The 17,798-nt window shown below is 44.3% G+C and overlaps 1 protein-coding gene across 1 annotated transcript in view; it reads right to left on the reverse strand.

The window, feature by feature from the left end:
* The window catches only part of LOC117527211 (stereocilin-like), a 131,560-nt gene that overhangs the window by 59,014 nt on the left and 54,748 nt on the right, over positions 1–17,798 (reverse strand). The window contains 9 exon segments of the mRNA XM_034189429.1: positions 2,562–2,731; positions 2,804–2,993; positions 3,097–3,187; positions 3,448–3,584; positions 3,586–3,633; positions 8,448–8,462; positions 17,130–17,265; positions 17,361–17,443; positions 17,590–17,713. Coding sequence (XP_034045320.1) covers positions 2,562–2,731; positions 2,804–2,993; positions 3,097–3,187; positions 3,448–3,584; positions 3,586–3,633; positions 8,448–8,462; positions 17,130–17,265; positions 17,361–17,443; positions 17,590–17,713 — 994 coding nt within the window.

Below are 17,798 nucleotides of genomic sequence, written 5' to 3' on the forward strand. Positions count from 1 at the left end.
TTAAATAGCATTATCAAAAATGGTAATAAAAAACAGAGTTACCCTCAGTATTTCATTGATAATAATGTCAAGAAGGAAAATAAGGATGAGGTAGTCAACGGTTTTAATAATTTTTTTTGTAAATATTGGACCAAGCTTGGCAGAAAAAAATTCCCGATTCCCAATCTGAGGATTGGGATAATAATCTTATAGAAAGAAATCCCTGTTCAATGTTCCTCACAGCAGTGGATGGAAATGAAATTATAGACATTGTGAATAATTGTAAATATAAAACATCTACCGATTTAAATGAAATTGATATGGTGGTGGTAAAACAGGTCATTGAATGGATTGTAGAACCATTAACATACATCTGTAACTTATCATTTCAAACCGGTAAATTTCCCAATCAAATGAAAATAGCTAAGGTTGTGCCGCTGTATAAGACTGGGGATAGACACCACTTCACAAATTATAGACCTGTTTCTTTGCTTCCACAATTTTCCAAATTATTAGAAAAGTTATTCAATAATAGATTAGACAAATTCATAAATAAACATAAATTACTTACTGATAGTCAATATGGATTCAGAGCACATAGTTCAACATCACTTGCATTAATAGAATCAGTTGAGGAGATTACAAACGCCATAGACCACAAATTACATTCAGTTGGAATATTTATAGACCTTAAAAAGGCTTTTGATACAATTAATCATGACATATTAATCAATAAACTTGAACAGTATGGGATTAGGGGGTTGGTGTTGCACTGGGTGAGAAGCTACTTAAGTAACAGAAAACAGTTTGTGAAGTTGGGGGAATATACATCATCATGCTTGGACAATGCTTGTGGCGTCCCACAGGGGTCAGTATTGGGTCCAAAAACTGTTTCTAATTTATATAAATGATATTGTCAATGTTTCCAAAATATTAAAATTAGTATTATTTGCAGATGACACAAGCATTTTTTGTTCAGGGGGGGATTTGCAGGAGTTACTGAGGAGGATCAGTATAGAAATGGGAAAATTGAAAATATGGTTTGACAGAAACAAATTATCATTAAACTTAAGTAAAACAAAATACATGTTATTTGGCTATTGTAATACAGACATACAGGTTCAGTTACAAGTCGAGGGGGTAGATATTGAAAGGGTACATGAAAATAAGTTTCTGGGGGGTGATAATAGATGATAAGATAAACTGGAAGACTCATATAAAACATATACAAAGTAAACTGTCAAGAAGCATTTCAGTTCTAAACAAAGCAAAACATATTCTGGACCACAACTCACTCCGCATTCTTTACTGCTCACTGGTTTTACCATATTTACAGTACTGTGCAGAGGTATGGGGTAATACTTATAAAGGTACAACACAATCACTATCAGTAATGCAGAAAAGAGCTATAAGAATTATTCATAATACTGGCTATAGAGATCATACAAATCCACTATTTTACAATCCAAATTCTTAAAATTCACAGACTTGGTTCATTTTCAAACAGTACAAATTGTGTATAAAGCAATAAACAATTTACTTCCAGCAAATATTAAAAATATGTTTTTAACAGATCAGGGGATTACAGTCTGAGGGGGAAATTTAATTTAAAGCATCAGTGGGCACGAACAACATTAAAAGGTTTCTGTATTTCTGTCTGTGGGGTGAGGATGTGGAACAGATTGGGAGTGGGGCTCAAGCAATGTCCAAGCATGAACCAGTTCAAACAGCGGTACAAAAATATGTTTTTTTCTGGGTATAGGGAGGAGGAAGGGTAATGAGGGTTAGGGTGTTTTTGTTTTTTGCTTCGGCTTGTAAATATATAGTATTTGTATGTAAGTAGGTATGTGAAGGTGTATATTTATGTTTGTGTATATATATGTGTATATATGTATATGTGTATGTATGTTGATGTGTGTATGTATATATATATGTGTATGTATATGTATATATATATATATATATATTGATATCGATTTAGGTGTGTAGGAATCTATGTGTATATGTGGCAAAGGGTATTACTGGTTGTGGGGAAGAAGGGGTAGGGATAAATAAGCTGATGCTTCACCCTACCCCTTTTCGGACATGTTGGGTACACAGTAGGAACTTTTTTGTTGTTGTCTTTACTGATCTATCTTGTAATTGTTGTTGTATCAAATGTTCGAAATAAACAGTTTTCATTCATTCATTCGTTTTTCATTCATTCATTCATTCATTCATTGATCTCTGCTCCCCTCCACAGCATGTCTTTTTCCTGGTTCTCTCCCTCAGCCCCAACCAGTCCCAGCAGAAGACTGCCCCTCCCTGAGCCTGGTTCTGCTGGAGGTTTCTTCCTGTTAAAAGGGAGTTTTTCCTTCCCACTGTCGCCAAGTGCTTGCTCACAGGGGGTCGTTTTGACCGTTGGGGTTTTTCCGTAATTATTGTATGGTCTTGCCTTACAATATAAAGCGCCTTGGGGCAACTGTTTGTTGTGATTTGGCACTATATAAAAATAAAATTGATTTGATTTGATTTATGTGCAATTACAATAAAGACTCTATTCTAAACAAGATATTCTGCTGCTTTGAAACAGCAACACTGACCTCCCTGAGCTTCACCCACAGTGCCCGGCGCTGCTGGGGGCTCAGTGACAGGTCCTGAGCAAAAACCTCTGCGCACTGCTTCAGCTCTTCTGGTGACATCTGTCTCAGCTGACTGGCCATCCAACCTGAAGGAAATGTTCCTCTGACGTCCGCACAGTCTGGAACAACCACTGGTCAAACACATCAGTGAATTACAATCATAGAAAAGAACTCTGAATTCTGCAGATAACATCACAATGAACCTAAATTTCAAACAAAAACCTTTTGCCTTTGTGCTCCGTGCTTGACAATTCCTCGAATAAGACTCTGCATCTTGTCTCTTTGACGACGCTGGTCCATACACTGGGACATACAGACTCTGCCCACCAAACTGTTCTCCCAGTGCTTTTGATCCACCAGGATCTGCTCCACCGTGTCTTTATTTAGTGCGATCTAAACAGAAGAAGCATGCCGACATAAACATTATTAAACATTAAACATTATATACTGTATCCTGTGTGTGTGTGTGTGCATGTGTGTGTATGTGTGTGCTCACCAATGGGATAGAATTAATCTGCTTCAATGAGAGGGAGAACACCAGCCTGCCCAAATGTTCAACATCCCCAGCTTCCCACGTGGACGGGTCGCTGACAAACAAGGAAGGAAATTTTAGGCAATCTATGAGTCAAACTGAAATAAAAATAGTGTAACTTTCACATAATGTATTTTATATGCAGTACACTGCAAACAACTATTTTAGTTTGTTGAACTCTTCCTGTCTTCAAATTCAAGAGACACTCAAACTTGCATTTTAAAAAAAATCAAATAAGAATGACTGAATGTCCAAGAAATCCAATCTAAGCACGTTTTGGTTTTGCAGACACATTAATTGACAAGTATATTTTACCCGAGCATATCGTTCTCAGTGAGCAGAGACCCAACATCTCTTAGCACTTGCACTGGGAGACAGAATCCTCTCATCTCTTCCAGACGAAGGACCAGCAAGCTTCTGTCTACCATAGTCAAACTGTCGCGGTCCAAAAAAAGGCAATAAAGGCCCCAGCAAATCCAGATTAAAGCCATCAATCTTCCCCTCAGGCAGAATTTGAGTGTGAACCTGTGGAGTAACACACAGTCACGGGCTCTGGATTACAATGACGTCAGACTCTGAGTAATAAAACAGTGAACACATGAGCAAGTTGTGTTCTGTGGTTTTTTCTCTCTTCGTGCAGATATGCGTACGTATAACATTTCTGTATGGCACTGAGTCACGTCCTGCTTTCACATGTTTCAGATATGGTGTGACATCATCTGAGAGGTGCAAAGCAACGTGAGCTGGGAATGAGTCATCCTCAGACAGGTAGAAATCTCTATCAAACCTGATCTGCACAAATCATGGTATCTTGATTACTGCAAATCAAAAATTGACATACATTATGCTGTTATTTTGTTGGGGTATTTCAAATCCAGTTTCCTACAATTCTTTTTGTTTATCTACCTGCTTTTCTGTTCATCTCCCTGTCTGTTTATTAATCCTTCCCTGCCTTTTTCCAGTTGTGTCCAGCCTCGGTGCCAGCAACTATCTCCTGAATCAGTTCCACAGATCTCGAGTCTCACCCAGTGTTGCCATGGTGTGAGCAAAAATGAACTCCATGATACAGGAAAGGAGCACACAGAAAATGAGGTGAAACAAAACTACCAACAATTAATAAACAAGACACCAGACAACGACATGGAACATATTGTGACAATACCCACCCCCCTCCCCCAAGGGGCTGCACAGGGCAACCAAGCTTTGCAGTTTTTACCTGATGCCAAGCGTCATGTCAAAAACCAAGCTAAAAGCGACGCTTCATCGGGAGCGCACATTGCCGGTTGTCGTCAAGCTGCCGTGGTCAGTGTTCAACCCAACCCAACTTTCCCGCCCTGAACAATTCTCCGGGGAGACAGGTGACATCATGCCCTTCATCACACAGTGTGAGTTACATTATGAACTTATGTTCAGTATATTTGCATCTGATAAGATGAAGATAGCATATATGATCTCACACCTGTCCAGCCGGGCTGCTGCATGGGCCACCGTGGAGTGGAGCCATCAGTTGCCATCTTGCTCCTCCCTTCAAGCATTCACTGTGGCGCTCCAGCAGTTATTCCAACATACATCCCCGGGGTGCGAGGCGGCGTGCTTCCTGTTGAGGCTGAAGCAGGGCACTCGCCGAGTGGCAGATTATGCTGTGGATTTCCGCATCCTTGCCACCAAGAGCGAGTGGAATCCAGCCGCACTCCAAGACGTCTTCTTCCAGGGGCTGGCTTTAGAGGTTCAAGACCAGCTTATTGCCACCGAGTTGCCTGAGGACAAATTGGTCGCCCTGGCAGTCCGGAATCAACCGCCGGCCTGGCGGAACGCCCTCGCCATGAGCCTCGTCACCTGCCCCAGCATGCCTTCACCTCGCACCTGAGTTCAACCATCGTTCACCACTCCGATGTCAACACCGCACATCGAGGGACCGAAGAACCGATGCAGCTCGGTCGCATGCATTTGTCTCAGGAGGAACGATGGTACAGATGGGACAACGAACTTTGTTTGTGTTGTGGACAATCAGGTCATTTGATTTCTTGTTGTCCAGTGAGGAGTGTCTTTGCTAAGTCTCAAGCCTCCATGAGGGTGAGTCACAGTACAGTTTCGTCCTCAGGATCTCAGAATGTAATTTCTGCTAAATTGGAATCTGATCAGAACACTGAGTTGGTGCATGCATTTGTGGATTCTGGGTCTGATGCTAATTGTTATTCTCTCTCGCCAAGTCCCTGCACCTTAGATTGTTTCACATCTTCCGACCTCTGGTAGTCAGGGCGGTGGATGGCCACGAACTCGGGCAAAATACTCACAGAACTCAGTCAGTCCGTCTCTCTATTAATGAGAACCATGTGGAAATAATCAGTTTCTTTGTTTTCGATAATATGACTCACTCTGTAATTCTGGGGCTCCCCTGGCTGAAACAGCACAGCCCCAATTTTAATTGGGCAAACAGTACGATTATTGAGTGGAGTGCTTCTTGCTCTGGGAAGTGTTTAACCATCCCCACTGTCTTCGTCCGTTCTTTCTGGCCGGGGGTTCCATTTTGTTATCATGATTTAGCTACTGTGCTTAGCAAGGCTAAAGCTAAGTTGCTCCCGTCTCATCGTGTGTATGATTGTGCTATTGATTTGTTTCCTGGGGCTAGTCCGCCGCGGGGAAGTTGTATTCTCTATCCGCTCCTGATGCACCGCCATGCAGGAATACATACAGGAGTCACTTGATGCAGGGTTAATTTGACCCTCATCGTTCACAAGCAAGGGCGGGGTTTTTCTTTGTTGAGAAAAAGGATAAGACGCTTCGTCCCTATATTGATTATCGGGGTTTGAATGATATTATGGTAAAGAAACGTTATCACTTACCATTGATGTCATCTGAATGGAAGACGCCATTTAACACTCCCACAGGAACTACGAATATCTGTGATACATTAGGGCTTACAAATGCGCCAGCTGTCTTCCAGACCCTTGTTAACGATATACTGCGGGAATACTTAAATAAGTTTGTGTTTGTGTATTTAGACGACATCCTGAGCTTCTCTCCTGACTTCGAGGACTCACACCAAGCACGTTCGGGCTGTGTTACAACCCTTTGCTGCACGAGTTGTATGTCAAGGCTGAGAAGTGTGATTTCATAGATCTACCAAGTCTTTTCTGGGGTTTGTCATAGCTAAGGGAAAGATTCATATGGACCCCGATAAGGTGGCAGCGGTACGTGAATGGGCAGTGCCTAGTAGCCGAAAAGAGTCCATGATTTTGGGATTGCTAATTTCTACTGAAATTTATCTGAAATTTCAGCTCTGTAGCTGCTCCACCTCGTCACTACGGGCATTCAAGTGGTCTAAAGTGGAAGTCTTTGGGTCTAAAGCAACGGTTTACAGCAGCCCCCATGCTACTCCTTCCTGACCCCGCACGGCAGTTTGTGGTTGAGGTCGATGCTTTGGATATTGGGTTGGGAGCAATCCTGTCCCAGATGTGTCCCACTGACAGACGGTTACATCCATGCGCCATAGCAAGTTGTCTGCTGCAGAGCGCAATTATAGTATTGGCGACTGGGAACTGCTTGCGGTCAGGTGGCCTTGGAGGAGTGGCGACACTGGCTGGAGGGGGCACAGATGCCGTTCTTGGTTCACAGATCATAAGAATTTGGCTTATTTATTGGGCAATATTTTCAGTCGGTTCGATTTCGTCATCACTTAACGGCCCGGAAAATAGAAGCCAGATGCGTTGTCTAGGCAGTGTAATGACTCAAATACTCCTGCAGATCCAGGTAATTATTTTGCCTTCCACTTGCTTTGTTTCAGCCATTACGTGGGAGATAGAGTCTTGCATTAGGGCTGCACTTGAGACAGAAACAATTCCGGCTGACTGTCCTACCGGGAAATTGTTTGTCCAGGCTCCCCTTAGGGGGGAAGTCATTGAGTGGGGCAGTAGTAGTCGGTACTCCTGCCATCCAGGTATTAAAAAGACTTTGTTTGTTCTCCAACAACAGTTTTGGTGGCCATGTATGAGCAAAGATGTTACGGAGTTTGTGCCATGCACAAATCTTTAACTCATCCTCCAGCTGGTTCGTTGTTGCCTCTGTCTCTCCCTAGACAGCTGTGGACTCATATTTCCTTGGACTTTGTTACTGGACTGCGTCCCTCTAAGGGACGCACTGTAATTCTGACTGTTGTCGATAGATTGTCCAAGAAGTGTCACTTTGTGTCCTTGCCTAAATTGCCTTCTGCCAAAGAGTTAGTTGAAATTATGCTCACATGTTTTCTGTCTCCATGGTTTTCCACAGGACATTGTCTCCAACCGGGGTCCACAGTTCTTTTCGGGATTTTGGAGGGAATTTTGCCATCTCCTTGTGGCCACCTCCAGTCTAACGTCCGGGTACCATCCCCAGGCTAACGGTCAGACTGAGTGTTTTAATCAAGAGTTAGTAAAAGGTCTTAGAATATTATGTTCACAGCACCCGTCCACCTGGTCTTCACAGTTGTCATGGATTAAGTTAGCACACAACAGTTTACCATCTGCATCTTCTGGGTTTTCTCCATTTCATGTCGTTTTCGGTCATCAACCTTCCTTGTGAAGCAGCAGGACCTTCGTGGCCGGGACGACGGTGGGGGATCGAACCCACACGGCTCACACCAAAAGACTGTTCCTCTACCAGGTCAGCCAAAGGGGAACTCCCGTTAGCCAAGCTAGCGGGAACGTCTTTTCAATTGGGACCCGGGACTTTCATCCCGCTACACATCTCCCCACCATTTTTGACTTCGTCCCGAAGTCACAGGTGCATGTTAGCATACTCTGTGATCCACATCCTGTTCGTGATGCCAGATTGAAGCAGCAGGACCTTCGTGGCCGGGACGACGGTGGGGGATCAAACCCAGCTAGCGGGAACGTCTTTTCAATTGGGACCTGGGACTTTCATCCCGCTACACTTGTTTTCCCCCACAGTTCTGCGATCCCCGGTTCCGTCACCCCTCAGTTTGGTCATTCATTGCCAACGAACATGGGCGCAGGCTCGGTGAGCCCTCGGTCGATCTTCAGATCTTTATACGGCGGCAGCTGACTGTAAGCGGTCAGTCGCTTCACCCTATACGGCTGGTCAAAAGGTTTGGTTATCTATTCTTCATTTTCCTCTCTGTGGGGTTCCTCACAAATTGGCTCCCAGGTTCGTTGGTCCCTTCCCCGTGTCTAAAGTCATCAATCCTGTTTCTGTTCCTGGCTCCGGTTACCCAGTTCCATGCGCATTCACCCCACTTTCCATGTTAGTCACGTTAAGCCTTTTAAGTCCAGCCCGTTGTTCCCTCCAGCCGTTCCCCACCTCTCACCTGGTGCGTGGACAGGTGCCTGTGTTTTCTATCCGGCAGCTGTTTGCTTCATGCCGTTGGGGCCGGGGGTTCCAATATTTGGTTGACTGGGAGGGCTACAGTCCCGAGGAGCAGTCGTGGGTTCCCTCCTGTTTTATTTTGGACCCCGGTCTCATTCGTGATTTTCGTTTGGCTAATCCTGCTGTTCCTGGGCCATTTGGGGTCAGCCCTTGAGTGGGGGGTACTGTTAGGATTTGAGTTTTGTTGTTTTTATTCTTTGCTTTGATTCATTTGTTCAGAGCTACTTTCTGTTTTGTTTAGTCTCTTGCTGGGGTTTTTCCTGTTTGGGTCTGTCTGTCCCTTTCGCTCTTGTCTGTCTCTGCTGGCTCTTAGTGGTGGGTGTTTCCCTCTCTCTGGCCACACCCTCTTTCTGGAGTGTTTCACGCACACCTGCTCTCAGTCTGCACCTCATCATGTGGGTGTATATAAGCTCCTCATTTTGCCTTGCTCTCTAGCCAGCTCTGTTTTGTGTATTCTTGACCTGATGTTTTTGGTTTTGTTATTCTTGTTGGACTGCCTCACTGTGTACCGGACCCCGTTTACCACTTCAGTAAACTGCTTTTACTTACAGAGCTTGTTGTCTTAGTTCTGCATTTGCGTCCAGCCTAACCTGTCAACCAGACCCGATGTTCCTGATTGTGGGACCAATTTAAAAACAAATTAAATATAAAGAAACACTAAACAGTAAAAACAAAACAAAACAAAACAAAAAAAAAACGCTTCAAAAAAATCAGAGTTATTTAAAGTTGAGCTTTTTGTAGTCTCAGAAGTAACAAAAAAGCTGTAGCTTTATTTGGTAAAAATAAAAATAGACTGAATCATTTACAAATTAAAGCATTCACTCAGCTCAACTGTGCTGAAAGGCTAAGCTAACATTAGCAAACATTCAGCAGTACAGTAATGTCACGTTTTATTTTTAAATTATTCTCACCTACGACTAAGCTGCAGAACTAAGCTCCACTGGTCAAACTGGGTATTTGTATGTATCCAAAATTGAGGAATTTCGGATTTAGTCGGTCTACTCCACCACCACGGCTCCGTGTCTTCCTCTGTCCCGGAATCAGGCCTGAAGTCCGGCTACTCTCTGTGGCTCTGCACGCTGTTGTGGTTCAATTAATACCCCACCAAGTCAGCAATCCTGCCTCAGCTTGGCATCACTCCAAAAAGTAGCTGAAAAAAAGTTTTTCCCAGCAGGATGATGGGAGACTCGTTCTAATGCTACTTTTGTTTAAAGCTTTTTTGTGGTTCTACAGATGCAAATCTGAGATGGCGATCACTCAGCTTTCTTGGGCTTTGGAAAAAGTCCAAGTATGATGTAGAAATCTTGCCCCCCCCCTTCCGCATCACACCCGATGCATCTTATGTCACTGATGCGCATTAACTGCCACATCTGACGCTTCCGGTCTGAAAGGCCCTTTAGCTGTTAGCGATGTCTATGATTCCCATCTTATTGATTGTGGTTGAGCAAATGAAACAATCAAGAAACACAAAAGTGATGATGGAAAGTGGATGTTTAATAACCACCATGTGGTGTCTGACAGCAGGACAATATTCTCAGTGGTTACTGTGTGCCTCTTCAGGAGATGTAAAATCAGCAAGATGCAGTTGTGTTGCATAAACAGGACACCAGACAAGGACATGGAACAGATCACGTCAGTACCCATCCACCCACCCGAGGAGCAGCACAGTACAACCAAGAACCCCGAACCCCCCCCCCCCCCCCCCCCCCCCCCCCCAAGTCCAGCAGTGGTCCTCTACACCTCTTCTGATCCTAATTCAGTTGCAGAGATGGTCCCATGCACCTCTCAAGCCCATGCTCCCTATTTCGAGGCTGCTGTGGTGCCATGCACCTCCCATGAGCCTGTTCCTGCTCCCAGCGTTGCAGTGGTATAGTATGCCTTTTTTGCTCCTGATCCTTTCTGTACTGATGCCAACCTCTCTGATTGGGCTCACCTTGGTTTTCTTTTTCTCTTTCTTTATTCTGTCACAGGCCAAGCTGTTGGGCCTGGGGGTACTGACATGGTTCTGACTATGTCTCCAGTTTATTTCCTTGTGTTTGTGGTATTCCCCCCTATCTGTCCCTCTCTCTGCATATGTGTATCTGTGTTGTGAGTGTGGTTCTGCTCTGTCATGGCTCCCCGACAACTGACCTGTACACCTGTCATTTATCTACTCATCACCCTGCAGTGTATCAACCCCAGCTTTTCACCCATTTATCACCAGGTCATTGGGTCAACCAGGTAGGATCAATGCATGTCTGCCTGTTTGCCCTCTTGTCTCCCTGCCTGTTGATCAGACACACAGCCATGCTTACAATCCTGACTTCTCCCCTCCCCCTACTACAACAACACACAGTCCTGCTCCCCAGCCTTCAACTTCCCATAACCCTCTGCATTTGCGTGCCTGCTTTCCTGCCTGGTTACGAGTTAAGGCAACTTGATACTTGCACAAATTTGATCCCTGCACTGTTCCAGTCATGGCATCCACTGTCATGGTTGTTGGTTGTTGAGACAGTAATATTATAGTAAGTCCCTTCGGCTGCTCCCTTGTTTGCACTCGGGGTCGCCACAACAAATCTAAGGTGGAGCTGCATGTTGAATTGGCACAGGTTTTACGCCGGATGCCCTTCCTGACGCAACTCCACATTACATGGAGAAATATGGCAGGGGTGGGATTTGAACCCAGAGCCTTCTGAACTGAAACCAAGCGCATTAACCACTTGGCTACTACCCCTGCTTGAGACAGTAATAGACAGTAATATTCTAAAAATTATTTAATTATTTCTAACAATTTATTTACTTTTACCTGTGATATGTTTGCATCCTTTATATATTAGCGAAGTTAACTCAGCCACATGGGGTGTGCAGCCAGTACATTCTGAGTGCCAGTCCCAAGCTCGGATAAAGGAGGAGGTGTCATGATTCTGGACTTTGTTTTTTCCTCTTTCATGTTCTGAGCCTTTTGTCTTTTAGTCATGTATAGTCCCGCTTAGGTTATGTCTGATCTTGCTTCATGTTCATGTCAGGTTATCATTAGTTTTGTTTCTGTTATCCTGGTATTTGTCATTCATGTTCACTTAGTCACTTCAGTCCTAGTTTGTTTCTGTTCATTTATGCTTTGGTCTACAGTTCGGTTTATCACATATTTGGCATTTTGCTTTTGTCACAGGTATTGGTCATTATTTATCTCTGATTATGTTCCATTTATTGTTTATCTGTTAAGTCCTTTTATTTATATCTTATAGTCACTGGCTGTCATTCTGTTCATTATTCAGTCTTAGTTTATACTGTCATCTCACCATTGTTTATTGCATTCACTTTTATATTTTGATCCATCTCACTCAGGTTACAGTTAAGATAATTTATTTCTTTGTTTACTGCCATCTTAGTTCTGTCAGGTATGGTTTATATGATTCTGTTTTAGCTCTGTTCATTGTTCTACGTTTCTTTCATGCCAGCCCAAATATGTTCCTACTCCATATCACTGCACCAGCCACTGTGTTTTTAATTACATCACCAGTTATTTAAGCCCTCACAGTCTCACAGTCCCTTGCTCGATTGTTGAATGATTTCACTTTCCAGCACTCACGTCCTTGCCTTGTTTTGCCTTGTATTCAGCCTGCCGGTATCTGACTTTGTTTTGCTCTCGACCTTGTACTTGTCTTTGCCTCTGATTACCTCCACGCCGTGTTTTTTGACCACAGCCTGTTTTTTGGACCAAGCCTCAGCCTCACGTCTGTCTGTACCTTTGGCATCGCTACTGGACCTCCTGTGTACCGAATCCCAGCTTGTAATTAAACCTTTTTCTTACACCAGTCTGTTTGTGAGCGTTTTGCATTTGTGTCCTGCTCGGTTTGTGCCACGCCTGACAGAACAATCGAGCCAATCATGGACACAGCAAACTCTCTTCCTGCTGTCTCAGCTGCAAATTTTGCCACCATCTGTGACATTTTTTCAGAAATTGACATCTTTTTTGACTGTTTCCGCTCCTGCTTCACACCCAAGAAGTTTGATTATCTCAATCAAGCCCTGGACCTGGTAGAGGCGAACATTTGGCTGTGTAAGTATTTCCCAGACCTGGAAAGGCTGGATGAATTTTTTGCTGCAGGAAAGCTCCCAGCCTGGATTACTCAGCCCGAATGCCACCTGTCATCCAGCCTCTCACTCACAGACAGTGACTCCGAGTGGGAGGACATTGAGGATGAGACGACATCTGAGGCTGAAGGTCAGAGGCTTCAAGAAATCGCCACGGTATTTTTTTAAAATTCAGGACTTGTTTTTTGAGTTTTTGGGCAGTTCAGATCATTGGCGCAGACAACGTATTTTTTCAGCTTTAGATGAAATACTGCAGGCTGAGCCTGACATCGTGTCTGCGTACCCAGACTTAAATAATATCAAGGTGCTGTTTGTTCAAGGTCAAATCCCACTATATATTGAAGATCCCATGTATTTTTTGTTTGAGTCTGAACTATATGAACCCGGTTTGAGTCCGCCTCCTTCTATCACCCTCTCTGATGCTGCTATCACACTTCCGCCTTCATCCACATCAGATCCCAAGCTGTCACCTGCAGTGACGCTAACCATGCCCAGCCCATGCCCTACCCCAGCTCCACGACGCTTAGTCACGCAGATACCACCCGGACCGCAGCAGCCAGGAGGACAGGCGCATGGCCCGTCAGCCACAGTGATGCCACAAATGCCTCGCCAAGCTCCAATCCCAGCCCCAAGGAGGAAGCGCTCGCCTCAGCTCCAGGCCTCAGCTCCTGCATACTCCTCCGTCACCAGCGCAGAAGCGCAATTTTTGCCCGACCCTTCGGAAGGGATGACGTCAGTGAGTTCATCCCCAGAGCCATTGGGAAAGTCTACGTCATCATTACGCATATCTGCATTTCCCAGGGCTTCCCCCGGGTCCTCGCCTCCTTTCCAAGCTGAACCGTTCATGTATTTTGAAGCACCTGCTGGAAACGTCACAGCTCCTCAACATTTGGAAGGAGAGCTCTCACCCCCTGAACCCTCAGCCATGAATCGCGTGAAGCACGCGTCACCAGGCGCAGAGCAACTGACCACACCAGCGCCTACTGTCGGCTCATCGTCTCCGCAGATGCCCTCATCTCCTCAGCTCGCAGCAGCTCTGTCACACTCTCCCTTGTCTTCAGTGATGGATCCAGGGAGGAACTCCATGCCTCAGCAGTCCACAATGCTCATACCGCTGGGAACCTGTAGCACACATTCACTTCCAGAGCCGCCGGCACCGCTCACGCGGTCTGAACTGCCAGAGCTACTGGAAAACATCACGGCTCCTTGTGAGGCATCTCCCGCAACGTGCCCTCTTCCAGAATCATCAGCATCGTTGGGAGAACCTGCGCCACGCCCATCTTCAGGCGATCTCATCAGATCTGCTCCACCGGCACTTCCACCCTCCGCCAAAGTTTCGGTACCATTCTCGAAGAAGAATGAAGACGACTCTGCTGGTAAGACTGTTTGCTTGTTTTTTGACGTAATAATGGCTTTTGAAATAATATTCCACCTGTTGTGTCCACCAGAAAAACATTATTTTCTTTCCAGTCAGTACCTTTTTGGTTGGGCTAAGAACTTCGCCTCTAGGAGTTTGACAATGTTTTTTTTCTATTTTGTTTTTCTGTGTGCCTTTATGTTTCTGGACCGTGCACTGTTTACATTTTTATTTGAAATGGCTCCATATCCGTAATTGCAGTTTTGCTAAGTTTTCAGCCAGGTCTTTTTGTAAAGTCTTTGTTTTTGGTTACCCCCTGAGTACGTGTCACTGGATTTTCTTCCGAATGCAAGCCTTGGTTAAGCATTTCTCTCACACACGTTTTTTTGTTTGTTTGTCCTGTTTTGTCGGCTCCCTCAGTCCATTTCAAAGGTTTTTTCGTCTATTAAGGTCCATGGTTACTCAGTTCTGCTCCATTAGGGGTTGTGCTGTTGATTTATTAATTTCTCTTGACCCTCATAGCATTTATTCTCATTGGATTCTCCCTTTTTTATGGTTCTTATGTAAGCCAGATTTTCCCTCAGGCTGTTTACTGGTTTCTTTTTTTCTCTGTTCAGTGATTGGGTTAGCTATTTTTGGTTACATCCAGTGCAGGTCTTTATATTTGTTTCTCCACATGTTACTTTCAGATATTGCTTGGGTTTTGTTTCCAGTGTCTTTCAGCAGTTTCGCTTTTCCTCAGTTACTTCTGTGGGTTGGCTGTTTTTCTTTAATGGGTTTTTTATTTTACCAGGTTCCCCCTCTTAAACAGCTTGTTCATGAGAAAGATCCTCTCTCTCTCTGTGCATTTGTCAAGTTCATAGAGTCAGTGTGTCCACTACGGCTGCGTAGGTTGGTTACCCTAGGGAGTGTTGATCAAGTTGCCATTTTGTGCCCTAAGGTTGACCCGGGGCCTCTTACGTTTCCTGCCACCTGTCCTGGGCGTTCCTCTGTGTCTCCTGTAGCTCATGTTACCCATGAGGACCGACTTCCCAACTCACCAGGGGTTGTTCAGGGTTCTTCTATCCGTCACCATGGGCCTGCTGTATCATGTAGCCGGCCTCCGGCCTCTCTGTTTCACTGTTGAAACAGAGAAATGACCTCATGGTCATCCTCCGGATGCCACGTTTGCCCGTTTATCCACTTGCCATCATCTTGGTTGTTTGCTTTGTATTTTCACTCACTCCCGCTCTTGCACTTGCTCACATGTCTTTGTTACTTTCATCACTCCACTGTTTTCCTGCCTTCACTCTCTTGCACTTATCTTTGTCTTCCCTGGTCACGCCCCCTTCCAGAACCTTCCCTGACACGTGTCTTGTTCCACTAATTACATCACCAGTTATTTAAGCCCTCACAGTCTCACAGTCCCTTGCTCGATTGTTGAATGATTTCACTTTCCAGCACTCACGTCCTTGCCTTGTATTCAGCCTGCCAGTATCTGACTTTGTTTTGCTCTCGACCTTTTACTTGTCTTTGCCTCTGATTACCTCCACGCCGTGTTTTTTGACCACAGCCTGTTTTGGACCAAGCCTCAGCCTCACGTCTGTCTGTACCTTTGGCATCGCTACTGGACCTCCTGTGTACCGAATCCCAGCTTGTAATTAAACCTTTTTCTTACACCAGTCTGTTTGTGAGCGTTTTGCATTTGTGTCCTGCTTGGTTTGTGCCACACCTGACAGGAGGGTTGCGTCAGGAAGGGCATCTGGTGTAAAAACAAAAAAAAGAAAAGCCAACCCAAACATGCAGAACACAATTTGAATTTCCATACTGGATTGGTCGAGGCCCGGGTTGACAATGACCACCACCACTGCCGTTGCCCAACAAGGTGCCGGCAGAAATTGGGTTACTGATGGGCGAAGAAGAACATATCCACAGACAGTTGGAGAAGAGGAAAACTAGAAGGGTGGAAGTGGGAGTCAGGACTTTGAATGTTGGTAGTATGACTGGTAAAGGGAGAGAGCTGGCTGACATGATGGAGAGGAGAAAGATAGACATATTGTGTGTGCAAGAGACCAAGTGGAAGGGAAGTAAGAGCAGGAGCATAGACAATGAGTTCAAGTTGTTGTATCTTGGTGTGGATAAGAAGAGAAATGGTGTTGGGGTCCTTTTAAAGGAAGAGTATGTTAAGAGTGTGTTGGAGGTTAAGGGAGTATCTGACAGGGTGATGAGTGTGAAATTGGAAATTTAAGGGGTGATGATGAATATCATCAGTGCATATGCCCACACAGGTAGGTCGCGAGATGAAGGAGAAAGAAGATTTCTGGAGTGAGTTAGAAGAGGTGGTGGAGAATGTGCCCAAGCATGAAAGAATGGGTACACTGTAAAAATTTTGACCAATGGTTGCTTAAAAAAATTGTGGCAACAAAGTGACACATAATATAATTGAATAGATTTTAAGTTCGACCATTTTGATTTGATTTTGAGCTCAGGTGGGACAGTTTGGAGACACAGTCAGAGAGGCAAGACTGAGATGGTGTGGACATGTGCAGAGGAGGATCCAAGGGTATATAGAGAGAAGGATGCTGAGGACGGATCTACCAGGCAGGAATAGAAGAGGGAGGCAAAAGAGGAGGTTTATGGATGTGCTGAGGGAGGACATGCAGGTAACTGGTGTGACAGAGGACAGGGTGAGATGGAAACGATTGATCTGCTGTGGCAACCCTTAACGGGAGCAGAGCAGAAGAAGAAGATATATTTGTGAAATTGCTAGTGTTATAGTTTTAGCAAAGACACCTGCAATAAAATTCAATCATGTGATCTCATTTTCCCAACCACAGCAGTTGTATTTAAAACGGCAAAGCTTGAATGTGTTACTTTGTGCACCTGTATTGCTTTCTAAGTTCATCAAATGAACTTTCTGATCTTTTACGTTTCCAACTTGGATTTTCCGAGTTTACAGACATCACGAAGGCAACATCAGTATCAATCATCAAATGTTCACAATAGATTCAATCAGTCTTGGTACTACAACCAGAAGGAAAGAAATGTCAGTTTTCAGTGTATGAGAAAGTAGTCTCTGCAGACAGCAGTTTTAATATGTTATTAATATTGTATCAACTGCTCAAAACAAAACCAAATAGTGCATTTAAAATATATTGCTCAGTTAAAGTGTGTCATCTAAATCTTCGAGACTAAACAGAATTTTGCACAGTTCATGTTGACTTACCAGCTCAGTAAATGTCCTCTCTGCTAAATTAATCTGTTTATAATAAGGCAGTTTAAGGAAATCAGCAAAGTGTCCCTGAACGTGATCCAAAACAGCTCTTAATGATGAATTTGGCAAGTTTTCCATCAGCGTCACTCTGCAGCAGAACAGAAGAAGAAACGGGTGGAATAATGCGTGAATAACTACAAACCGAGGAGGCATTCATGTGTAAATTTAAAACAAGATTCTTACGGTAATGTTGCTGCAAACCCAGAGCTCAAACCGCTGAGGTCAAGGTCAGGTCGATTCCGCAGTTCTTCTACGATACATTTTCGCTGGTGAAACAGCCAAACCCATCTGAACTCGTTATTATGAGAACATGATTTCTTTGCACATTTAACTCTGAAGCTGAAATGCACATTAGCATCACGACTGTGTAACAGAGAGAGTGAGGAGGAGCACTGGAACATTTGTTTCTCACCAGTGCAGACCTCACGCCTCCAGGCAGCCCACTGATGGAGCCAAGCAGCTCTACAAAATCTGACTCATTACTCCACAGCCTCAGAAACTCACAACTCATTCCACTGGCGATATGACCCAAGCTGCTGCAAGAGGAGCAGGAGACAATCCATATAAAACTGTGCGTGTTTATTTTATACTTCAAACGTGGAATCAAAGCTTCTGGTTCAA

The sequence above is a fragment of the Thalassophryne amazonica genome, chromosome 2, assembly GCF_902500255.1.
Source record: "Thalassophryne amazonica chromosome 2, fThaAma1.1, whole genome shotgun sequence".
In the NCBI taxonomy this organism is placed as follows: Eukaryota; Metazoa; Chordata; class Actinopteri; order Batrachoidiformes; family Batrachoididae; genus Thalassophryne; species Thalassophryne amazonica.